Source organism: Fusarium phalaenopsidis, assembly GCF_050370095.1.
Source record: "Fusarium phalaenopsidis strain FUZ10S chromosome Unknown contig_32278, whole genome shotgun sequence".
In the NCBI taxonomy this organism is placed as follows: domain Eukaryota; kingdom Fungi; phylum Ascomycota; class Sordariomycetes; order Hypocreales; family Nectriaceae; genus Fusarium; species Fusarium phalaenopsidis.
In genome coordinates, this window is record NW_028145417.1 from 625,213 (window position 1) to 648,545 (window position 23,333).

Here is a 23,333-nt window from a genome sequence, read left to right on the forward strand (position 1 = left end):
TCAAAAATCAAAATGACTTCTGAAGAGGAAGAGTGATGTGATCCAAGCCTCAACGACGCATGTTGAGGTCACGGGCATAGTAAGGCCCGATGGTAGTCTCATGCATCTCCTCCAAGACGGCGAGACGAGTTCCGCGGTCGTACTGCGAGCGGCGGCGGCGCTGCTCGTCGCGGTAGTGCTGGCCAGCGTTGGGAGTGAAGAGTCCTGCGGCAAGCGGAGTCAGCATATGAAACAAGACTGGATTTGAAAAACACTCACCAACATGCTCAGCGTTCTCGCAAGATCGCTTCATCTTCGAGTGGTTGTCGGGACCGGGGAACGGCTCCTCACGGCCAATCAACTGCTGGTCCTCGCAATGATCCGTGTAGAACAGCTAGGCACATTAGGTAAGGGACAGAGAAGGGCTGAGGAATCAACTCACCTTGGGCCGATAATGCTCAGCTTCCAGCATTACCGAGCTGTTGCGAAACTTTTGGACCAAACAGTCCTTCCCCTGAATCGCTAAGCCGTGTCAGTTGCTGCCGCTTCGTCAAGGAGAGAGTAAGCTTACTGGCATAAGAGACCTCAGCCACCTTGTCGGAACGGAAAAGGTTCCTATCGTGTCATTAGATATGATAGAACCAGACGCACTAATCGGTTACTTACCAGCGCTTATTGGCTCGATGCTCGACGAACTGCGTCAATAAGTCAGTTGCGCCTGCACGTAAACTCCATCATCGATGTTTGACATACGGGGATGATGTACTCCGCCTAAGGTGGTCAGCATGGAACTTGAAAGGTGGAGTGTGTCGGAACTTACCTTTGCGAAGTTAATGAACGCATAGCCAACACTAAAAAGAATCAGCACTGATCATGTCCACAAAGCAGAAGTAACTTACTTGCAATCGTTCGCGAAGTCAATGCGCAAGTACATGAAGTCGTACTTGCCAAAGCTCGACTCATCAACAAAACGCTTGAGCATGGGCTGATCAACCTTGTTGGGAATGTTGCGCAGCATAATCTATTTGCAAATCAGTATCAAAGGCAGTCCGCAAGAGAGTGTAAAACTTACAGTCGTGCGACAGTCACGGCCCGAGATGACTTCCTGCAGGTCAACGTGGTTGTTGGTGTTAACATTACGACCCGAGCGGTGGGGACGAGGCTGTCGACGAGGATCCCATCGCGTGAGCATACCATTGTGGTATGCGTGGTTATAGTTGAAATGATTTTCGTTGCGGTAACGGGAAGGCGAGTGGATGTTAGCACCATGGCGAGAAGTCATAGCAGGAGAGGGAGGAGCCTGGTAAACAGGACCGACAAGGTGCATGTTCTGCATCCCATACTGCATGCTGGCCGGAGCGGATGGGATGAGGTATGGAACATGAGCAGGGCGGTTTCCGCCTCCAGCTCCCTGCTGGCGGTTGGCGACATGGACAAGAGCGAGTCCATGCATAGCGGGATCGTTTCCACCAGTAGCCTTGGCATTGCTGGGCCCGATAGGCGCGGTAACCTCCAGGTGGAGCCCCTGGGAAGCAGCGTTAGGTATCGTCTGCATGTTTTGAATCTTTGGGACGAAAGGAATACTTACGTGCGGAGTGACACCGTTGAAAACTCGAACGGCGTTGATGGCGTCCGCGACCTTGCAAAACTGGCCGATGGCTCGAAAAGATCCATCACCATACCCGAGCTGCTTGACGAGTCCAAACAGCTGGCCATGCGAGTTCAGGATAGCCTTGGCTACCTCGACAACCTGGATAGGGTCGGCGATAGCACCGAATGGGGGAGAAGCGAAAATGGCAACTTGACCCAGGTGAGTCAGTCGCTGATCGCCGGCATATTCGTAACCGTTCTAAGAGACTATGTTAGCTTATTGTCAAATGAAAGCATCCGGTGAGAAGACTAACCTCGGTCATGTTTCCGTGAAGAAAACCGTTGATCCACCCATGCTTCTGTCGTAGCACGGTAGAGGCCCAGCCAGCGTCGCGGAGATCCTCAAAACTGATATACACCTTGCAATCAGTAGTGGACAGAGTTCGACCACCATGAAGCTGGACTCCATCATCCTTAGCCTTTCCCTGGCAGTTTGTTAGATTCTTCGTTCACTCGGTCGGCAGGAGATGGTACTTACGGTGACGAAGTTTCCGACTTCAGTCACGGTGACGGTGACACCATCACCGGAGACCTCGATCAGGCGAGAGATTCCCAGGTCAGTGCTGAGAAAATCGGCGACTCCATCGTTCTGCTGAAAGATGGGAGTGGGCTGAAAAGCCGAGGCCATGGGCGAAAGACCGGCGTTGTTAGACTGGCCGGAGACGGTCGACGGTCCCGCAAAGGGATCCTCTTCGACGTGAGGGTAGATACGGGTTCGAACAGTAGCGGAACCGGAAGAAGCGCCAGCGAAGCCGTTGGGGGCGTCGAGGGCACGACCCTTGCCCTTGGCAGCGTTGGAAGCTCCCTCGTCGGTGGAGTACATGGCGACGCGAGTGTCCTGAGACGAAGTCGGGGACACCTGGAACGAATCAACTGGACCATTGTCCGAAGGAGGCGAGATGACCTTCTCGAAGGCGGGATCACGGCGATGAGCCATGTTGCCTTGGTTCGCGGTGGTACGAGATGTGAACAAAATGACCAAGTGCTAGATCAAAGAGCAGGTGTGGCTGTATGCGATGCTCCCGAAAGGAAGCTGAGAGAGAAAGAGATATACGATCAAGATCAAAGAAACAAAGATCCCGGGTTCACTCCCATGCGGGTATGGTGAACCAGGAAGATGTTGTTGATGTTTGATGTGTGGGTGAGGGAGGGTGAGGGTGGGTGGGAGAGGGAAGAAAATCTCGGAGGGGATTCAGGTTGGGGAGGTGATGGGAGAGAATGTTGTGGAAGGGGAGCGAGGGTTGTTGGGAATTTTTACCCTGACCAGAGGAAGAACTGCTGGAAGGGAAGGGGCGGCTCACGAGCGTGGATGCTTTGTCACGGCCACATTCAGACGGTCCGTTGCCAGGTTATCAGACGGAAGGAGCCACGCCCATTGGACAAAAAGGACAAAACCGACCGAGTCCAGTGCCAGACAGACGTAAAGCATAGAGTTTACAGGGGTGACGTGTCTTGGCACGCAGTTATTTTGATATAGGGAGGGCGACTGCTGTCCTGGTCCGCTGGGACGAGGTCTACTGGCCTTGCACGCCCCCTGAGGTCACTGTAATTCCCTGAGATTCCATTGAAGTCTCCCGCCTAATTAATTTTGATCTATTTGATTTGAATTGTAATATTGTGCGCGCGCTTCGCTTGGTGGCGAGGAGGTGATGCATCGTGGGTTGATATCAAGATGCGGCTGGGCCGTCAGGGTCACGGCTACGGATGCCGATTCATCCACGCCAGCGGCGCCCCAACCTGAGGCACGCCCTCCCAGATGTGCCCTCGCATCCAGTCACCTTATGCCCGTGATCCTAAAATCTTGGTGTTGATGATGATTGATATTTCGTAGAGTGTGTGACCTGGGCATGGACATATACATATATTGCACTCGATGATATTTGAAAACCATGGCGCAATAGAAGCATCTCTTCCTTCATGCATTAATTTCCCATTAATATTGGATACATGCAAATCTACTAATCATGGCGTGCTGTCTTGGTTCTTCCTAAATGTACTGTGCTGGCGTGGCCAACGGGAGGGCATCCAGGACGTGTCGACCCCTCCAAACCACTACCGTCACTGTTAGTCCCCTGAAGTTTTGGCACCAAGCCACGTCCCGTTCGTCAAATAATCAGGCTCCATTCTTTATTATTTGAAGCATACAGTCAACGCCCTTGGTGTTCCAAACCATCCCCCTTTGTCCATGTTTGCTTCGTTTCATTTCCAGCGCGTCCCCCTTTGACAGTATTCTTCCTCGACCTTGCAGGGAGCTTTGAATAAGGTTCATGCACGCAAGCAAACATCTGTCTAGCTGTTTCAACGTCCTCAGTCTGCCCCACTGGATCTATGTGCCAGGGACGGATCACCATTCATGCATCCCCGGGTGGGGTGCGAAGGTTGACAAGTGCCGGGCGGCGGAAAATGAGGTCGGATCCGAGACCATCGTCTCCTCGTTCACATTTGTCTCTCCCAGGTACTGCGTCAGCGAATTCGACACACAGGAGTATTAATCAAATCTGACTGTTGCAGTAGATTTGTGTAGCAGGCTCTAGCATTCTCAGCCCATCAGGTCAGTCATTAATGCCTCAGTACCCTTCTGTTGCTCTCTACTGATCAGTATCCTCAGGGACAAAGCCTTTGAAGCGTGATTACGATACTCGCGGCGTTCCAGCCATTGATCTAGGACCCCCGACATTCTCCAAGACACTGCCAGACCCTCAGGGGCTAGCTCACCTGAAAGATCGACACCACTGGTCCATATTCATTGCCTCTCCAGTACGGTCGATGAGACCCAGGCCGTGAGTTCGCTCCTGGAAAGGAAGAAGGTTGGTGCTGAGGGCCTCGTCTACCTGGAGAAACCTCTGTCAGGCACCAGCCTGCTCGTTCATCTATCCAGGCTATCCAAACTGCTGACCTCGGTACCAGATCGGCGTTGCAGCCTCCATCAAGCTCGCTCTATAGTCATCCAACGCTTCTTTGAGAACCGAACCGAACCTTCTGCACTTCATCGAACTACCGATCCCCATTTCCGAACCAGCCAGCTGATGAGCAACAACCCGTCCCTAAAGAGAATGACTAGACAAGATCCAGGAAACGCACAGAAGACTTTAAACAACAAGAAGTCAGTCGAATCAAGAATATTGAAGACTGTTGAACTGACAGGCACCAGGGAAGAAGCTTGAGTCCCGGGACAAACGCCTCTCACAGAAGGCGCTCTGGGAAGGAAAGACTCTCAAGTCGTACATCCTTGGAATGTATTCCTCACGACGATCGTCCCCTCGGGAGGCTGGACTTTGAGAAAGGACATTCTTGGGAGGTAACACGCTCAAGAGAAGCCCCCCAAAGGGTTCTGCCCTCGAGAGGGGGCATTCATAGTGGACAGCACCCTTCTGAATGGTTTCTCGGCGCTTTCAGGGACAGGGAAAGATCATAGTCTCTACAGACTGGGTATGTTAGATTTCATTCTGGTTTCCAACTTCAAGGGGCGTGGCTAAACATGCTTCGAGACGTTCCTAGCTCCCAGTGACCTTGTGGTTCTCCTCTAAGAGTCGCCTACAGCAAGGTTTCGTGTTAGTGGCTGTACTGGGGTCTCCCATACTGGGGTACCACTTGTGAGTAGCATTGAGATTTCCTGGCTTCCATCATACTGACACACTTCACAGACTACGGTGCCCCTCCTCATGAGAAAACGATCCTCCCACGAGCAAACGATCTTCCCACGGCCGCTCCATGTCTCCGCTTCATGCCTCCTAAGAAGCCTACAGCCAAATCTCCAGGTACCCAGTGGAACGTCAACTCGATGGTACCGTTTGGTGGTGTGTTAAAGGGCAAACATATCGTCAGAAATAACACAGGGATGGTGTACGATCCACAATGCCCAGTCTTTGCTGTGCCAGGCATCGATCCCGGTTCCTGATTACCCACACCCTGCTTGTCTTCTGTCCCTCCCCAAGAGTGACCAACCCTCGCACTTCTGATTTTGTAGCTCTGTATCCATTCAGCTGCCCAAGTCATACCGAATTCTTTGGTTTATTATATAGAATGTACAAAGCGGCATCACTTGGACGTGACTTGAAAGGTTGTGAATATAGTGTTCAGCGTGTTCCTCTTCAACAAAAACAATGCCTTTTTCTTCTCTACATTACCGTATGCCCCGAACTCTTTTCAAGTTCGATTCTGGTCCAAGATTCTTTTTCCATGGTGCTCCAGATCCTGCGTATGTGTATGGTGTAGCGCGCATTCAGTGATGGTCCTGGCAGCCAGCATCATGGCGATTGCATCCAAAGGAAAGTTTCCCTCCTCCTAAGAATGGGAGGTATTTTTCAGTGATCCTTTGTCTCAATCATCAAATTGTACTCCATTTTCCAGAGCCAGACTTGAACAAGCTCCATAAGTCCTCCCATACTTTGGCTTTGCGATGACTACCCTACACCTTTGCAGGTGCTCGCAGTTCCAGGCTTGGAGGCGTGTTTTCCACATATTCTTGGTCCCCAAAAAGGCATAAATTGATGCCTGATGGGGCTGCGCGTTTAATCTTTTATCTGGCTATCCTTCCTAACTTCGCATCGTGTTGGGTTCTTCGATTGAACTGGTTTTGGTGAACTACAAGGCGTCGCATACAAACTCCCAAACATAGTCGCACATCAAGCCTTTGACCTCATTATGAAAGACGTAGAGTATTCCTCAAAGGTATCGAAGCCCAAAAGTCAGGCAAACTATTTCTATACTGCATTTTCTGACCACAAACTGAGCCCGTCGTCGCTTTCATCCAGCGCGCAGGTAGACATGTCGTGTGTGGAGTGTGGCTGGTGTCTTCAGCCCCGCGTGGCTCATCCGCTAGAGAGCTTGCCCTTCACGCCCGCGGGCTGTCGTCTCATGCAGGCGCAGCTTAAGTGGGGCACTTGAAGCCTCGCCTTATCGACAGGTACGTACCACTCGATAACGTCGAGGGGAGCTCCAGGCAGGTTGCGACACGCGACGTCCAACGACACCCAACCCCATCGCCAATAGCTCCGCGCATCACCAGGTAGTAGGCATGCCGCGACGTCCACCTGCCGTGGATGACTATGCATCTGCGGTGCCTCATGTACGGCTTCCCACGGCTAGCGCTCGTTTCTGGGCTGTACGCTAACCTCCTGTCTCCAGGTCATCCTCGCGTCTTCCGATGCCGAGTTCCTCGACCAGCTCATCCCCGTCCTTAAGGATGCTGCGCACTCGAACCGAACTCCTCTCCTAAACCAGTGCTTGACCCGCTATCACCAGGATCGTGAAGCCGAGATCGAACGTATTGGCCTGACCCGTCATGAGGAGTTCCTTGACTCGATCAACCACCTCCAGAGTGTCCGCGAGCAAACCGTAACTCTGACCCATGACATCCTAAACCTCAACGAGTCGATCGCCGATAGTACAAAGAAGCTGGCAGCTCAGAAAGAAGCCCTCGTGAATACATCCTCCGTTCGCCAGAACATCGCCGATGCCACCAATGCCTTGAACGACTCCCTGACCATCCTCCGTGCTGTCAACAATGCGCATGACCTCATCCGTCGCAAGAAATACTATCCTGCTTTAAAATCGCTCGAAGATCTACAAAATGAACACCTCGTACCCATCATCCAGAACCGCTACTCCACTCAGCATCGGCTGGCCGATGTCATCCAAAAATCCATCCCCGCCTCCCAGAAGGCCATCTCAGAGGCTGTAATGACGGATCTCAACACATGGCTGTTCCGTATCCGAGAGACATCACAGTTCCTCGGTGAGGTGGCGTTCTATCATACCGAGATGAGGAGGTCGCGGCAAAAGAAGAGGATAGAGGAGGACCCATTCCTGGCCAACTTCAAGCTGAACTCGGCCATTGAACTCGTCAGCGACGAGAACGAGGACTTTGACGTGTTGGACAATGAAGAGTTACAGGTTGACTTTACGCCTTTGTTCGAGGCCCTTCATATCCATGAGGCCCTTGGCCAGCTCGAAAAGTTCCGCTCAGAATATGGTGCAACCCGACGGCAGCAGAAGGACCTGTTGCTTCCCAGCTCAATTGAGCTCCTGGCGGAGGATGAGTCATCCCTGAGCAGTTTGCTAGAGGGAATATCAGGGTTCGCCATCATTGAAAAGGCAACAATGCGACGAGTGCCGCATCTACGATCTGCAGCTGATGTGAGTGACCAGCGCATTTGGTCGAGCTTTGACTAATATGAAGCTCTACAGGTCGAGGAATTATGGGAGTCTATGTGCACTGCGGTCATCAACTTGACCTCGAAGTCCCTGAATGATGTTACTGATGCAGAGGCACTGATAAAGATCAAGACCATTATTGCCCTCTTCATCCAAACAATGGAGGTAAGATACCGTCAATCCGCCACTCCAAGCGAGGGGCTTGTCCCTGGTGACCTTGAGGAGGCTAACATGACTTAGGGCTGGGGATACACAGTAGCCATGTTGGACAACTTCCTCCTTAAGTTGTTTGACAAGTACGCTGAGCTCTTGAAACGACGGTTCAGTGTGGACTTCCAGGAGGTAAGTCTACTAGCCCATTCCCTTGCTACTATCCGCTCACAGCTTCCGTAGATCGTGTCCACCGATGATTATATGCCCATGGCCATCAACACACCCGAGGAGTACGAGAAAGTGGTCAATGTCAGCTGGTTCACTCAGGAAAAACCGGCAGATCAGCTTACGTATGTGGCCTCCCCTCACTTACACGCGATTTACTGACCAGCCAGATTCCCCTGCGTGCTTCCCTTCTCCCAGATGTACCCCCTGTGCTGCATAGACATCCGGAATTTCCTCAACCAGTTCTACTTCTTTTCCGACGATCACTTCCAACACCCCAATGTCATTGATGAGACTCTCAAAAAGGTGAGTTGGCTGATACACTGAAGTGACCTGATACTTACGTCTGTCAGTCCCTGGACGAACTTCTTACAGAAAAGGTCTGTAAGTCGTTGGTTGAGCGTCTGAGCTCCCAATACTTGGGTCAGATCGTGCAGATCCTCATCAACCTGGAGCACTTTGAGATTGCCTGTCAAGAGCTCGAGCAGCTGCTCATTCGGGCACGTTCATCTACCTCGGCAGGCGGCCCGGTGAAGTTGAATGCCACCGAGTCCTTTAGGAATAACAAGAAGACTGCTGAGAAGCGAATCTTTGAGCTCGTCAACTCCAAGATTGACGATCTCGTGGATACTGCGGAATACGAATGGTATGTTCCCCAGATAGACATGAGTTACCCTTCTAACGAGTTCCATAGGACGGCAACGACGGTCGAACCAGAGCCCAGCAACTACATGCAGACGCTGACTCGCTACTTGTCTAACATCATGAACTCAACCCTGCTCGGTCTCCCCAGAGAGATCAAGGAGCTCATTTACTTTGACGCGCTCAGCCACACAGCCAACAAGATTCTGGTATGCTGCTCCTGTCCCAATCCCTGAGGTTCCCCTCAATGCTCACTCTGAAAGGCCCTACCACTCTCGCCTGATGTGAAGCACATCAACCCCAACGGTGTGGCCGCCCTCGCACAAGATGTAGAGTATCTTGTACAGTTCGTCGACAGCCTCGAGAACGGACAGATGCTGCGGGAGAACCTGGACGAACTCCAGCAGACCATCAACCTCCTCCAGACGGACAACCAGGACGAGTTCTTTGACATTTCTACACGCAACAAGAAGTACGGACGCGTGGACGCCCTCAACGGACCAATGCTGCTAGAAAAGTACGATTTCCCGCAAAACTTTGCCATCACAAGTCTCCCAAGTTACTGACAAACTACAGATTGACACCTATCGCGGCCAGTCCCGTTAGAAGCGCGCCGCTGGCCAACTTTTCTTCACGATTCGGCATGAACAGGTAAACAAGCATATAGTGCCACGAATGTATAAATGCAAAACAATTCAGCCTTTGCCGTCCCACTATCGGGGCAGCTGCTGAATGTCTTTGTTGTTCAATTGTAATGAGCGAGTGTTTCTTACTGTAATGTGCAGTCCACCAGGTCTACCTGGGAAGCTAATTGTGTTTGCATATAAAGCATAAATTCCGTTACGCCAGACATCCTTTCCATCGTGAACCCTGAGCCGGGCCGAGCGATTGCTCAAATTTGTACACCCAAGTATCATTGCCTCATTTCCTTGCCTCTAAGGATCAAGCGCTTGAGATAGGGACGCATAACATGTTTGAGTGTTTACTCAAACTCTTCCGAGGACATGGGAGCCTGCGCTTTGTTAGTGACTAACGGCCAATTCGAGACTGGAGATCATACCTGCTGGGGAGGCATGGCCGAGTAGGGATACATTCCCTCCATCTCGCCGTACATGCCTGGGGGCTGGGTCTGTCCGTAGGCGGCCTGAGGAGCTGGGACAGCTTGACCCGGGTACATGTTGGGCTGGTTACGGTAGTCCTGCTCAGTAAGACCGTGCCCGCCCATGTAGTCGGGAGCGCCCATAGGATGAGGCTGGTTAGGAGCCTGGGGCATGTTGGCGTGCTGACTGGGCATCTGACCTTGGCCAGGAGCGGCAGGAACAGCCTGGGGCGCGGCAGCCGTCTGGGTGGTCCGCTTCGCGTGAGAGGAAGCCTCCTCGCGAGGCACAATGTCGATGAGGAAGTCGAACATGTCGGACTTGGCTAGGGCGGACGCGATGTCGGAGCGCTGCAGGGTGCGACGCTTGTTCTCCTCGGCGTGGATCCAGGCGCGCATGGTGAGCTCGGTGATGAAGATGTCGCAACCCTTGGCGAAGAGGATGGGAGCCTCGGCGGAGATCATCTTGACCTCGGGATCAGCCTTCATGACCTTCTTGATGCGCGCCAGCGGGAGCTGGTGGATCTTGTAGTCGTGGGTGTCATTCTCGAGGTGCGAGATGGTGTGCTGCCAGTAGGTGGTCAGGATGTCCTTGTACTGGCCGGTGAGACCCTGATGAGCCTGCAATCGTTACGTGGTCAGCTTTGCGCGCGCGTGGAGACGGTATGCGACATACATTGGCCCAAGGTCCGGTGTACAGCTCCGAGGGCGCGAAACCCTGGGATGCAAGCTATAGAACGACGAGCTGTCAGCGCATGGAATTGGAGCTATCGCGAGACGCGGCGAGGTACGCGCGCGATCGCGAATCGAAGGGGATCTAAGCTGGACGTACAGCAGCACATGCGCCTGCGCGTCACGACAAGGTCAGCCTTCCAAAGACGCGGTCAAGAGGGAGGGGCTGTTTATTCGACGGCGGCGCGCGTGGACTTACTATAGTGACCGCCCTGACTGGGGTCGTAGACAGGGCGTTGGCGATTCTGCTGAGCACCTTGGGGGTTCTGGGGATCCATTTTTATGAAGCTGGTTTGAACTGGTAAGTAAACGAGAAAAAAAAACACTTGGACACGGCCTGGGGGGGATTTGGTGTTGGTACCTAAACAAACAGCTGAGATGGTGGTTGGGGTTGGCGGAGGGCGATGAGCCATGACGATTGGGCGTCAGAAGGTTGGAGTGATGGGGCGCCAATAGAGGTAAGCGGGACTTGGAAGGGGGGGCAAAATAGGGTGAGCACTTGGACCCCCGTTTCATGTACTTGAGCCCCATGCATTTCTGTCAACCTTACCAGCTCCGAATGTGGCTGGTGCATCACCGCCCGTGCCACACTTCCCTTCTCCACCACGCTCCGTCCCCATATTTTTTTTTTCTGCCGTCAACTATTTCTTGCGCCAGCCTTCTCTCCTCGACCTGCTTTCTTTCTTTCCCTCCTGGTCGACAGCAGATCATGACAGACATCTTGGATGCTCAGGTCGATGAACTGCTGCGCAAGGCTGAGCAGCGCCTGAGAGATGGCTCTGCTGCGTCTGCCGACCTCGTCCCGGCTGCTGCTCGGGGGGTGAAGCCCGACACAGTCAAGGTCGTGCAGCAGCCTGCCAGCGAGAGCAGCAGCAGCAGCAAGAAGAACGACCTGTCTGTTCGAGCACCCCCTCAGCCGCAAACGGGACTGAAGTCCAAGGAAAAGGTAAGATTCCTACTTCTCTCTACCCCCTTCTACTCTTGCGCTTCATGATGAAAGTAAATCCCAAATTTTCTCTTGACATGGGACAGTATCCGTTTTGGATCAAAGGACCGTGACCACATGATGCCTTATTTCATAGTTACTCTGACATTATACCTGGCGCAAACAATTGGCAATCACACGAGGACACCTCTTCAGAACCTCCCAGCTAACATGTTTTTGCGACTAGACTACCGCCGGAGCCAACTGGTTCGACCTCCCTAAGACGGACCTCACCCCCGAGTTCAAGCGGGACTGGCAGCTCCTCCGCATGCGAGGCATCCTGGACCCCAAGCACCAGAAGAAGACCCTCCGCGCGAGCGCACCCGAGTATTCCCAGGTCGGCGAGATCATCGCGGGACCCACCGAGTTCTTCAGCGCCAGGTTGACGCGCAAGGAGAGGAAGGCCACCATGCTCGAGGAGGTTATGAGCACCTATGACAAGGACAAGTTCACTACAAAGTACGCTGGCATCCAGAAGCAAAAGACCAGCGGAAAGAAGGCATTTTACAAGAAGCTAGTGGCTCAGCGCCGTAAACGTAATTAAAAACTTCAAGATCAAACAACTTCAGTGACACTCGTGTGTATCCAGCCCAGACGTGAGATGTTGCCTTTGGGTTCCAGCGATAGACAAGCCTGCGCCCAATGTTCCCAATGCCACCCCTAAGCATAATGTCGCTCTGTCAATCTTGGTAGAACCAGCTCGTCTTCAACGAGGCCAGACAAGTTTGAAGCAAATCTTGAACTTTTTCTTCCCTAAACGCGCGCTTAAGCGCGTGTGTCGGTTGTGTGCGGTGATGGTCCGTGCGCAAAAGTTCACCCGACGTTTTCAGGTCCGTTACACCTCAAACCAAATCTCGAGCCTCACATCATCGACGCCTAGGGACCGGCAAGATGATGCGCCAAAGTCTTAGACCCTTGCGGGTCCTCTCGGTGAGCCTCCAAATATGTCGTGAGAAGCCAATTGACACATATACTAACACCCAAGCAGGCCGAAGTGCCATGGATCGCCCGCCGAACGAAGGCCTCGCTGTACGTCCACCGAGTCGAATACGCCGTTCCTCAAACCGAAATTTCGCATTCTCCGAGTCCACGCTGACATATATAGGGCACAACCTGGAGATCTTGCCCCCAACAAGATTGAGAACCAGACCCCCGTGGAAGCACGATACCCACGAGCCCTCGAGGCTCTCCACCTCAAGCCTCTGAAGCGAGAGGCTGAGCACGGAATCCCCTCGTGCGATCTCCAGCTCCGCTCCTACAGCGTCCAGCCCCTCGAGTTCTTCTCCGACTTTGCCCTCCGAGCGGCCTACTACCTCGGCCTCCCCGCCTACGGACCCGTCCCCCTCCCCCGCATCACGGAGCGCTGGACTGTCCCGCGAAGCAACTTCATCTTCAAGAAGTCGCAGGAGAACTTTGAGCGAAAGACCCTCCGAAGACTAATCCAGATCCGCGACGGAAACCCGGAGACGGTGCAGATCTGGCTCGCCTACCTGCGCAAGCACCAGTACTACGGTGTGGGCATGAAGGCCAACGTGTGGGAGTTTAGCGAGCTCGGTGTCGGCAAGAAGATGGATGCTCTGCCCGAGGCGGACCAGGGACAGATCGAGGCCAAGTGGGCGCACCTCGGACAGACAAAGACGATCGGTACGGTGGAGAAGGTTGAGGAGCTGCTCAGCCAGAGGCGATTCCGGGAGGCTGCGGGCTTGAGGGTGCCGCCTACGACGAAGTCATAAAAGACAAGGATGGTTATGATGTCCTTGCTGCTCCGGGAAGAGTGGCCATCTTCACCGGAGGGGAGGGAGCAATGTTTGGATGTGATGTACAATAGGCCATAGAAGGCTTGAACCATGTAAAATCAACAATTGGCAAAGATGAACGGTAAACCAGCTTGACTGTGTAGATACAACGCTCAGAGGGTTCTCTTGAAGTCTTTGGGTGGTTGCGCTGAGTGTCAGGCTCTGAGCAGGGCATGGCAGGAAGGGCTCAACCACAATCATAACAGCCGTGAAAAGAGTTCAAACAAACGGCACGTGAATTACCCTGTTTCAACTACTCTGCTCATCAGTTTAAGATAGCAAACCACCTTGGATGGTTTCTTGACTCGAATGTCGTAGTCGCCGTATACCCCGATAAGTGCATACAAACTTGGACTGGATCTCAACCTCACCCCAGTCTCCCATCACCACCAGCCCCAATCCCCTCCCCCTCAACCGATTCCCCCCTAAAAACAATGCCAAAAGTGAACCCAAGGGTGATATTCTCAGGCATCCAGCCCACGGGCGTGCCGCACCTCGGCAACTACGTCGGCGCCCTCCGGCAGTGGGTGCGGCTCCAGCACTGCGAGGATGCGAGCACAAAGCTCATCTACTCGGTCGTGGACCTGCACGCCATCACCATGCCTCAGCCGCCGGAGCAGCTGAGGAGTAGGAAGAGGGAGGCGTTGGCTGCGTTGCTGGCTATTGGAATTGATCCGGAGAGGGCGACGCTGTTTTACCAGTCTTCGGTGAGTTGCGGAACTTGTGCTTCGTGTTAGAGGGCCATTGAGAGTTTAGACTCTTGACTATGCTGAAACTCAGCTTTTAAAACTGGTGTATGGTCTCTTATTGACCGAGCGTCTAGGTCCCGGCACACTCAGAGCTCATGTGGATTCTCAGCTGCACAGCCTCTGTAGGATATCTCTCTCGAATGACACAGTGGAAGGTATAAGATACCATCCTATATATCCAGCAAAGACTAACAAGTCCCAAGAGCAAGTTGAACCTAGACCAAAAGTCTTCTATCGAGGATCGACAAGCTGGATCCCGCCTCAAGCTCGGCCTCTTCTCATACCCAGTCCTCCAGGCTGCCGACATTCTCGTCCACAGGTATTCCTATTACTCCCGTATCATTGTCAACTTGACCACTTACACGTTACACTAGAGCAACTCATGTCCCTGTTGGCCACGATCAACAGCAACACCTCGAGTTTGCCCGTGAATGTGCCACAAACTTCAACCACGCCTACGGGAACCACCTTGTCGCTCCCCAAACCCTCATCCGTAAGTCCTCAACCCTGCGATCTACTCCAATACTTACACCCTATAGCCCCCGTCCACCGTGTCATGTCTCTGACAGACCCAACATCCAAAATGTCCAAGTCCCACAAGGCTGAGAAGTCACGGATCCTCATCACAGATGCGCCCAAGGACATCAAGGCCAAGATTGCTTCTGCAAAGACGGACTCGATCCCCGGAATCTCATATGATCCTGCTACCAGGCCAGGAATCTCCAACCTGTTGGATATCCTGTCCATATTCGACGCCGAAGGAAGACAGGCGACGCAGCTGGCTGAGGCCTACAGTGATCTCAGCCCCAAGCAGCTCAAGGACATGGTATCAGATGCCGTCGTCACCGGGTTGGACGGTATTCGCGATCGGTACCTCGAGTTGGTGGGCAAGGGAGACGAGTATCTCGACAGCATCGAGGCAGTTGGCGCTCGCAAAGCACGCGAGAGCGCCGAAGAGACGATGCAGCTGGTCCGAGGAGCCATTGGATTCTGAGCGCCACGATGGCTTTTTATTCTGTACACTACACCACGACTCCTACATTGTACTCCTCCACGCCATAGCAAGATGGTGCTGTAAGAATAGAGCTCGTGTATGAGCATGCCAAGATAGATGAACCACATACTCCCGACTTTAGTACTTTTTTCTTCCAACTGAACTTCCTCAACTCCACGCCTTCATGAAGCATAAGCAAAGCTAGATCCTTTTGCAGATAGCCAAAACTCCCTCACAACTTGATTCGTCGCCCTGGCTCCTCGAAGACTGCAATCTCATCATCAGCAACAACTCAAGATCGAAGGCAGATAAAAGAACTCACCTGATGACCTTCTTCAAGAACATAGACTTCTCCTGGGGTGTGATCCGGGTGCTGGGAAACGACTCGTGCGCCAGGCCGGCCTCGAGCCAGCTCTTGGCCATGGGGCAGCGAACAACAAGCTTCTTCAGGGGTTCGCTCAGCTTATCAAGTTCGCTCCTGGAAGCGTTGCCGCCAATGTTCCTTGCGAGGCTCTGAGCGAGGAGGGGTCCCAGCATCTGCATGGCCTGCTGGGCAATGTCGTTCAACTCTTGCGAATCACACTTGAGGTCGACAAAAACAGCCTATTCATATTAGTTATGTAGCCTCATAGTGGGAGCTGGGGGGTTGCGTACCCAAAAGACTGCTGCGCTAGCCTTTGGCAGCGGCTCCTTTCCATCCAGCACTTGAAGAGTAAAGAGGAAGAAGAACTCGGCAGCGTTCTGAGGTTCCAGTCGAAGAAGGATGATGGGACTCTTGGAGAGTAATCGAGTTACGAACTCGATTCCATTTTGAGAAAGCTCCGGGTCAGCTTCTGGGTCTATCGGGTGTTCCATATTAGTTCAAGTCCTTGCCATTTACAAGTGAACTTACTGGGAAGTTGCTTGAGGAGTCCGACAACCCAGAGAAGAACAGAGTTGAGCATCGCGTGCTGACTCTGGAGTCCATCGTGCTCTAAGGAACTAACAAACGAGCACGCAGTGCTGACGAGCAAACCGACCCTTGGTGTCTCGAGTCCCTGGTTTGTCAAGTACTGTGCAACGCTGTGAGGCGGCAGCACAAACGGACCAGGCTCTACCTCAGAGAAGCCACTGCGCAGCACGGTGCAGATGATCTCGACAACCTCTCCACTAGTGTTGAAGGCCCCCTGAATCTGACCGATCATAGTCATGATGCTCTCCTGGAGGTGAGATAGCTGTGGATCAGCCTTATTTACCCTAGCTTGCTCACCATCCAAGTCAACTGACACGTCAGGAGCCTGAAGTCCTCTGCCAATGCTAGCAAGACATCTGAGGGCTTTCAGGGCCGTGTGAAGTGCAGGGCTCTCATCAGAGGCAGCATATGAGCAAGTAGGTGCCACGAAACAGGGGGTAACTCCAGAATCAGGAGAGTGTAGCAGCTCCAGTGAACGTTGCACGTCAGCCTGAACGAAGCTCAGGAGTCGAGCACAAGATGAGTATCTCAGGTTCGAGTCGGGAATCGCTTGAATGACCGACGCAATGCCACCGGAAATCTTCTCACTGGCTCCGCAATCAAGGCGGCCCGCAGAGACGAGGTTCTGGTACTCGTTTAGGAAGCCCTCAGCCTCGGTATGTAGGTGACCTCGACAGGAGGAACAAAGCCTGTAGATAGACTTTGCCGCAGCACTCGCCATAGGATGTTCTCCGACAACGACAAAAAGCAGGTTGAGAGCAGGGGGCAGATGCGAAATGTTTCGCTCGAAATATTCCGTATAGTGCTCGATCAAGGCAACACAAGTCTGCCGTGCCTTAGGGGGAATGTCTGCTTGACCGGGGCGCAATGCTGAGAACAGGGGAGATGTAAAAACGGATGCGAGAGCGCCATCGCAGCGGGTGTCCTCGCCAACGCAATCAGCGAGTCCACCGAGGCAAAAGGCGGCTGCCTCAAGCTGAAGCCAGGATGACCCTGATAGAGCCTTGAGCACCAAATCCGCGAATGTCACCACGAGCTGTGGTCCTGCCAGGGAATAGACAGATTGGAGGAGGTCAATAACATCCTTCCGGGCATCGTTGAAGCCGATCCTCTCGTTGGAATCCCAAGAGACAAACTCTTCATGGGGCGGGTAGACCACCTTCTGCCATGCGTTGGACACGGCCTGAAGGACATGGGAGAGGGCCTGCGGCACCCATGTATTAGCTGCTCCTTCGTCCGAGTACATGGCGTCAGTCATTGTTTCCGCATATGTAGACCAGAACTCCAGAGCAGGCACAAAGATCTTGTCCTCGGCAACCGGGTACCCCTGGGCTGCAAGAAGGCCACAGAGGTTGGACAGCAGGTTCTGACTTCGACGGTCGTTCAGCTGCATAAGCTTCTCTACCTTGGCATCACCGAAAGCAAGAAGAAGCTGACCAAACTGGACAGAGTCAAAGTCGAAGTCCCCTTGCATGAGGGCTTGGTAGCGGTTCTGGAACCAAGAGCTGTCAAAGAGTTCAGCCAAGTTCTCAATGTGGGCGTCGGTCAAGAACATGGAACAATTCGACAGCAAATCTACCATAAGCTCAACGGATGCATCGTAGAGTTCGTCTACTGTCAACGAGCTAATGACAGCTGTGACGAGTGGCCCGATAGGCTCTGAGAGTCTTGTGTCCCGAGAGGAAGCTCTTTGTGCGAACCAGACCCAGGACTAGATGGCGTTAGCAAGCGACGGGGAAAGAAACATCAGCGGCTTACCTGAAGGCACTTGATCGAGTCTTGATGGGCAGCTTGAGAGGTGGACTGAGGTGACATCCCACGGCTCATCAAAGCCACAGCAGCCGGTATGTTCTCTAGGATGGCATCGTACAGGCCCATGCTAACAAATGTCAGAAACAGACGACTGATAAGGCGCTGGGGCACAAACTTGCTAGCAGAGTTCAAGTCGAACTTTGCAATATCCTCCAGTACGTTGCTCAGCACCCATAGTGCGGCTTGTGTCTGGGCAGAGTCAAGGCTCTCAATAAGGGCGGATGATTCGGGGGCATCATCAAGAGCATCAGGCCGTAAGGGTTGACTAGATGCGAGACAGAGGCAGAGATGGTGGGTGAAGCGACGCCAGACTCGGTGGAAGTGAAGGAAGAAGGTTGCAAGAGCCGAAGAGAGTTTTCTTATAACCAGGGGCCCTGTCCCATTCCGTAGTGAGTCCAAATACCAGCCTATTAGAACTAGCAGGAGTTCAACTGCGTCGTCAGATGTGAGTGAGGAGCTGGAGGAACGTCAGCGGATCAGAGAAAGCCCTGTCGTATGTTTTAACCGTACCTCTCATTATTGAGCTTGATGATGATGGTGAGAGCGCCAAAGAACTTGACCTTCTCGTCAGACCTCCCTAACAAGTCTCGGGCTATTCCCCAAGCTTGAGGCGACCCTTGTAACCGGGACAAAGTTGCTTGCGTTCGTGCAATGGTCTCTGGAGGGTTTGGCTGGTAGAGGGAAAGGATGAGCTACAACCATGTCAGCATTGGGTCCGAAAATTGGGCCTTGAGACTCAGAAAAGCTTGTTAGCCCATTGGGGGAGAGACTTGCGGCTTCCACCTCCGGTATGGAGGTGGGGAGTGGTTGCTCTTCCATGATCTGGAGACGCAATAGAGCAAGGAGGCTCTTCGAAGAGGAGTTCTTCTAAGAAAGGCCTTGCCGGCAAGTTCGCAAGGATGGTATCTCGGGATTAAAAGTTGCCTGATAAATATGTTTAGTTAGAAAACTCTTTTGCTACATATGCTTTCTGTGAGAACACTCGGGGCTCATCCTACCTAATGACAGTTTACGAGGACTCAATGTGGTGTCCCAAGGCTTTGGCTTTCGTGCTCCTATTCATGCCTAGCAATTCATGTCAGCCGATTGCTCGGAGTACTGCATAGTGTGAGAGTGAGAATGACCTTGCCGGTGAGCGCTTTGTAACACCAAACAAAACCTCTTCGTCCCGACTTTTTCTCCATGCACGTTAAGGCGGGTAGACAAAGGGGACCACAGAAGCGAGAAATACCTACCAATTACCGTCAACTCTATCTTTGCTTGCACAAGAAACTCGTGTAAAGCGCGTATAGTTGAGGATAAGATCCGCGGTCTCTGTTTGGGGGTAGAGAATGGGGGTTGTTGTTGGGGTGGCTGCACGGGTCCTTTGAGGAAAATCTGGCGCAAATAGGAAGCTAGTGTGGCCCAGACGGGTACCCTAAGACGCCCTAGAGAGTTGGATTCGAAATGTCTGAGGACTAGTTATTGCGGGAGAAAGGCAGAGAGTGGCAGTTGGCAAAGCCGGCGAATCTCAAGCAGTGGTGAGATATTCAGAATGGAACCCAAGGTGTTGAAAGACACGGGTACCTGGCTCCCAAATGTGGGTACCTATCGGCCCCGTCACGGTACGAAAAAGTATTGGTGAATCATGCGGATCCGACAAAGTACCCGGCGTCGAGGTCACTGTACCGACGTTGCAGATTCAATGTCGCCAGAAGCACTCCACTCGAGAGCTGCGATGGAGCTGAGCTTCCAGTGGTTGATGGCCTCAATGCTGGTGACCTGAGTTTGTAGATATGGGGGTCTCCGGCTTGCCTCGGGTTGCGGCCATTCCAAAGATCCGCTCTTGCCCCTCAACCCCTCCACATCTTGACGCCCACGCCAGTTGTGCATCATCGTCAAGTGTCTCGTGAGGCTTGACGACCCTGCTTCTTTCATCATTTCGTGGATGGAATCTAATGCTTGACTGGCCTTGACGACTACCTGCTCACCTCTCATCTCGCATCTTTATTGTTAATCATATTGAAATCTTCTCGAATTTTGCATCTAAACCCATTTGCTCATCAAGGTATGACCCTGTCCACATCCACATCAAATGTTGAAGCATGCAACTCCCCCAAGCAATGACTCCATTCCCATCTGCCCTGCCCTCATCCCTGGACATCCCTCACCATCTTGTGCCACGCAACACAGCGCATTTGTGTGACCTGACTCTTGCTTCTCCCTCCCCAATTTGCATTTTTGCCCATTGCTTCCTGCCTTTTAATTTTGACCTCAGCACATTCGCCCTACCTTCCTTCCCGCCCACATTCTGGATCAGTTGATCGTGACTTGCCACCCTCGATTTGCTTCACCTTCACTTGACCTTGCCTCATTTTCAACCTCATACCGATTGCCGCCTTTCAACTCATTTCCAGTTCGAGAGCAACTTCTAAATACTCAACCAGTTTTCTTCATACTTCGAGAACATCGTTCCTCAACCCGTAATCGTTCCGGTTCGAGTGATTCTCCTCCCTGGCGTTTGCGTTGCGTGCGTCTGATAGTCAATGCTACTCCAGTCCACCACCTCGCTCCTCCGTTCAGCAGCACCACGGCGATTGGCCTCATTATCACTCCTCTCTAACCGCCGCTTTCTTTCCTCCAAAGCAATGGCAAAGATCGACACTACCTCCAGGCTCACTAGCCTGCGGGGTTTCATGAAGGAGCGCAACGTTCAAGTTTATAGTGAGTTTGCCCTATAAAAATATTGTTCTACGCATTGGCAAGACGGCATGACTGACACTTCCCCAGTCATCCCCTCCGAAGACAGTCACTCTTCTGAATACATTGCAGACTGCGATGGCCGACGCGAGTACATCTCAGGCTTCACAGGCTCGGCTGGCTGTGCCGTTGTCACACTCGAGACCGCCGCACTCGCCACTGATGGACGCTACTTTAACCAGGCCGAGGCACAACTTGACAGCAACTGGACGCTTCTCAAGCAGGGTCTTCAAGACGTCCCTACCTGGCAAGAATGGTCCGCCGAGCAGTCCTCAGGGGGTAAGAATGTAGGAGTCGACCCATCCCTCATCTCTGGAGCCACCGCCAAGAACCTCGCCGAAAAGATCCGCAAGAGCGGCGGTGCTGAGCTGGTCCCCATCGAAGGAAACCTCGTCGATCTTGTCTGGGGCAAGGATCGACCAGCCCGGCCTTCTGAGAAGGTTATTGTTCAACCCGATGAGCTGGCTGGAGAGTCTGTCACCAACAAACTTACAAAACTTCGTCAAGAGCTGGAGAAGAAGCGTTCGCCCGGTTTCCTCGTTTCCATGTTGGATGAAATTGCCTGGTTGTTCAACCTGCGTGGAAACGACATCCCCTTCAACCCCGTGTTCTTTTCCTACGCCATCGTCACCCCTGATGTTGCCACCCTTTACATTGACGACTCGAAGCTGGATGACAAGTGCCGTTCTCATCTTTCTGCTAACAAGGTTGAGATCAAGCCCTACGATTCCATTCTGGATGATGCTCGCAAGCTTCACGCCTCAGTTAGTGAAAAGGGGAAGTCTGAGAACGCCGCCCCCACTGGAAACTTCCTCATCTCTAACAAGGGTTCATGGGCTTTAAAGCGGGCTCTTGGCGGCGACTCGTCGGTTGATGAGATTAGAAGCCCTGTTGGTGATGCCAAGGCTATCAAGAGCGAGGCTGAGCTCGCAGGCATGAGGGCCTGCCATGTGAGGGACGGCGCTGCACTGATTCAGTACTTTGCCTGGCTTGAAGATCAACTCGTGAACAAGAAGGCCACTCTTGATGAAGTAGAAGCCGCCGACAAGCTCGAGGAGCTCCGCTCCCAGAAGAGCGACTTTGTCGGTCTTTCGTTCCCAACCATTTCCTCCACCGGTGCCAAGTGAGTTTCATGCCAAGCAACACGTTGCCGACGGGCCAATGACTGTAGTCTTTACATGACTTGACTCTGTCCTTGCTTGGGAGACATTATACTAACTCTTTCCCTCTGCAGTGCTGCAATCATTCACTACGGCCCCGAGCGTGGGAGCTGTGCCACCATCGACCCTGAGGCCATCTACCTCTGTGACTCGGGAGCCCAATATCACGACGGCACGACCGACACGACTCGGACACTCCATTTTGGAACGCCTACTGAAGCTGAGAGAGAGGCATACACGCTGGTCCTGAAGGGTCACATTGCTCTGGACCAAGCAGTTTTCCCTAAGGGGACTACCGGCTTTGCCCTCGATGGATTGGCTCGTCAGCACCTCTGGGTAAGCACAGCAAGATGATTAATATGAGTGACGGCGCTGATATCCAGAACAGAAGAACGGCTTGGACTACAGACATGGCACCGGCCACGGAGTTGGATCATTCTTGAATGTCCACGAGGGTCCCATTGGCATCGGCACTAGAGTCCAGTTCGCTGAGGTAGCCCTCGCTCCAGGCAATGTATTGTCCAACGAACCCGGATACTACGAAGACGGAAAGTACGGTATTCGAATCGAGAATATCGTTGTAGTCAAGGAGATCAAGACCAAGCATAAGTTCGGGGACAAGCCCTTCCTGGGTTTCGAGCACGTAACCATGGTGCCGTACTGCCGGAACCTCATCGACACGAAGCTGCTCACGAGCGAAGAGAAGGAGTGGCTCAACGCTTACAATGCCAAGGTTGTGGACAAGACGCAGGGTTACTTTGAGGGCGACGACGTTACTCTTGCTTGGCTGAAGCGGGAGACGGCGCAAGTTGAGTGATGTTGAGGAGTCGATCCGAGCGACACTATAGACGTACAAACGCAGCCAAGATGAATGTTACAAGGAATGACGACGTCCACAATGGGTTCTTCTTGCTCCTGGCCCACAGGGCACTTCGGTTCAAATACTTGTCGATGCCGAGAGTGCGGGTAATGTCCAGTCCGTAGCGGGAAGCGATCTAGCGGTGTCAGGGATTGTGGGCTGAGTGAACAAGTGGCGGTTGCTAAGCTTACATGGATAGACAAGGCGACCAAACCCGTGAGGAGGGCGAGGGTTTTAGAGAAGAGGCCAACCAGGACACCAATTCCGAATCCTACAGTATACGTGAGCTTACGGCATATTGGGGGACGAATTCTCCAAGACAACGAACCTGCGATGCTTCCGCTGGAGAGCTGGCGAACGGTATCTGGTGAGATATCCAGAGAGGGTTGTCGGCGTCGAGGCGGACCAGTAGCCAACGTTGGGGCATCGCAGCGGATAACAGGACGAGTCGCAACGAAAGCCCCGACACAAGCCGCGGGGCCAACGCCAACAGTCATGGCCCGAAGGGCGACTCGAGAGCTGAATGCCCGATACATTGTCGTCCTGGTAAGTTTTGTACCTGGTTTGAAAGGAATTGAGTTGATAGTATGGTTGAAAGTGAGCTACATGACAACCTGGAAGTCGGAGCTGGAGCTGTAGTCCGGCCGGCGGTCG

The 23,333-nt window shown here is 52.9% G+C and overlaps 9 protein-coding genes across 9 annotated transcripts; 5 read left to right on the forward strand and 4 right to left on the reverse strand.

Annotated features, from left to right (window-relative positions):
• Positions 1-49: 49 nt before the first annotated feature.
• On the reverse strand, positions 50-2,566 carry LRP88_00805 (RNA recognition motif 2-domain-containing protein; the record flags this gene model as incomplete). Its single annotated transcript, XM_083237509.1, has 12 exons — positions 50-204; positions 259-373; positions 422-501; positions 551-594; positions 646-674; positions 733-750; positions 800-830; positions 879-1,000; positions 1,052-1,504; positions 1,568-1,828; positions 1,884-2,054; positions 2,108-2,566. 12 exons carry the CDS (start codon positions 2,564-2,566, stop codon positions 50-52), a joined length of 1,938 nt encoding a protein of 645 aa, XP_083106014.1.
• Positions 2,567-6,646: 4,080 nt separating this feature from the next.
• On the forward strand, positions 6,647-9,460 carry LRP88_00806 (Rab GTPase-binding exocyst subunit SEC15; the record flags this gene model as incomplete). The annotated part of the gene is made up of 10 exons (XM_083237510.1): positions 6,647-6,697; positions 6,757-7,767; positions 7,819-7,950; positions 8,026-8,127; positions 8,179-8,228; positions 8,334-8,469; positions 8,517-8,809; positions 8,858-9,014; positions 9,069-9,322; positions 9,382-9,460. 10 exons carry the CDS (start codon positions 6,647-6,649, stop codon positions 9,458-9,460), a joined length of 2,265 nt encoding a protein of 754 aa, XP_083106015.1.
• Positions 9,461-9,787: 327 nt separating this feature from the next.
• LRP88_00807 (histone-fold-containing protein) lies at positions 9,788-10,911 on the reverse strand (the record flags this gene model as incomplete). Its single annotated transcript, XM_083237511.1, has 5 exons — positions 9,788-9,817; positions 9,866-10,522; positions 10,578-10,631; positions 10,734-10,747; positions 10,833-10,911. The coding sequence occupies 5 exons, from the start codon at positions 10,909-10,911 to the stop codon at positions 9,788-9,790; spliced, it is 834 nt and encodes a 277-aa protein (XP_083106016.1).
• Positions 10,912-11,342: 431 nt separating this feature from the next.
• On the forward strand, positions 11,343-12,162 carry LRP88_00808 (Fcf2 pre-rRNA processing-domain-containing protein; the record flags this gene model as incomplete). The annotated part of the gene is made up of 2 exons (XM_083237512.1): positions 11,343-11,579; positions 11,806-12,162. 2 exons carry the CDS (start codon positions 11,343-11,345, stop codon positions 12,160-12,162), a joined length of 594 nt encoding a protein of 197 aa, XP_083106017.1.
• A 347-nt stretch (positions 12,163-12,509) lies between these two features.
• On the forward strand, positions 12,510-13,351 carry LRP88_00809 (mitochondrial 37S ribosomal protein uS10m; the record flags this gene model as incomplete). Its single annotated transcript, XM_083237513.1, has 3 exons — positions 12,510-12,548; positions 12,607-12,647; positions 12,724-13,351. 3 exons carry the CDS (start codon positions 12,510-12,512, stop codon positions 13,349-13,351), a joined length of 708 nt encoding a protein of 235 aa, XP_083106018.1.
• Positions 13,352-13,848: 497 nt separating this feature from the next.
• On the forward strand, positions 13,849-15,157 carry LRP88_00810 (tryptophan--tRNA ligase MSW1; the record flags this gene model as incomplete). Its single annotated transcript, XM_083237514.1, has 5 exons — positions 13,849-14,121; positions 14,238-14,318; positions 14,367-14,482; positions 14,538-14,656; positions 14,733-15,157. The coding sequence occupies 5 exons, from the start codon at positions 13,849-13,851 to the stop codon at positions 15,155-15,157; spliced, it is 1,014 nt and encodes a 337-aa protein (XP_083106019.1).
• A 318-nt stretch (positions 15,158-15,475) lies between these two features.
• LRP88_00811 (armadillo-type protein) lies at positions 15,476-18,740 on the reverse strand (the record flags this gene model as incomplete). Its single annotated transcript, XM_083237515.1, has 6 exons — positions 15,476-15,760; positions 15,812-15,996; positions 16,050-17,820; positions 17,868-18,378; positions 18,432-18,613; positions 18,705-18,740. 6 exons carry the CDS (start codon positions 18,738-18,740, stop codon positions 15,476-15,478), a joined length of 2,970 nt encoding a protein of 989 aa, XP_083106020.1.
• Positions 18,741-20,548: 1,808 nt separating this feature from the next.
• LRP88_00812 (aminopeptidase P) lies at positions 20,549-22,637 on the forward strand (the record flags this gene model as incomplete). Its single annotated transcript, XM_083237516.1, has 4 exons — positions 20,549-20,624; positions 20,691-21,783; positions 21,895-22,156; positions 22,209-22,637. 4 exons carry the CDS (start codon positions 20,549-20,551, stop codon positions 22,635-22,637), a joined length of 1,860 nt encoding a protein of 619 aa, XP_083106021.1.
• A 25-nt stretch (positions 22,638-22,662) lies between these two features.
• Positions 22,663-23,215, reverse strand: LRP88_00813 (uncharacterized protein; the record flags this gene model as incomplete). The annotated part of the gene is made up of 3 exons (XM_083237517.1): positions 22,663-22,815; positions 22,871-22,950; positions 23,008-23,215. 3 exons carry the CDS (start codon positions 23,213-23,215, stop codon positions 22,663-22,665), a joined length of 441 nt encoding a protein of 146 aa, XP_083106022.1.
• Positions 23,216-23,333: the final 118 nt, after the last annotated feature.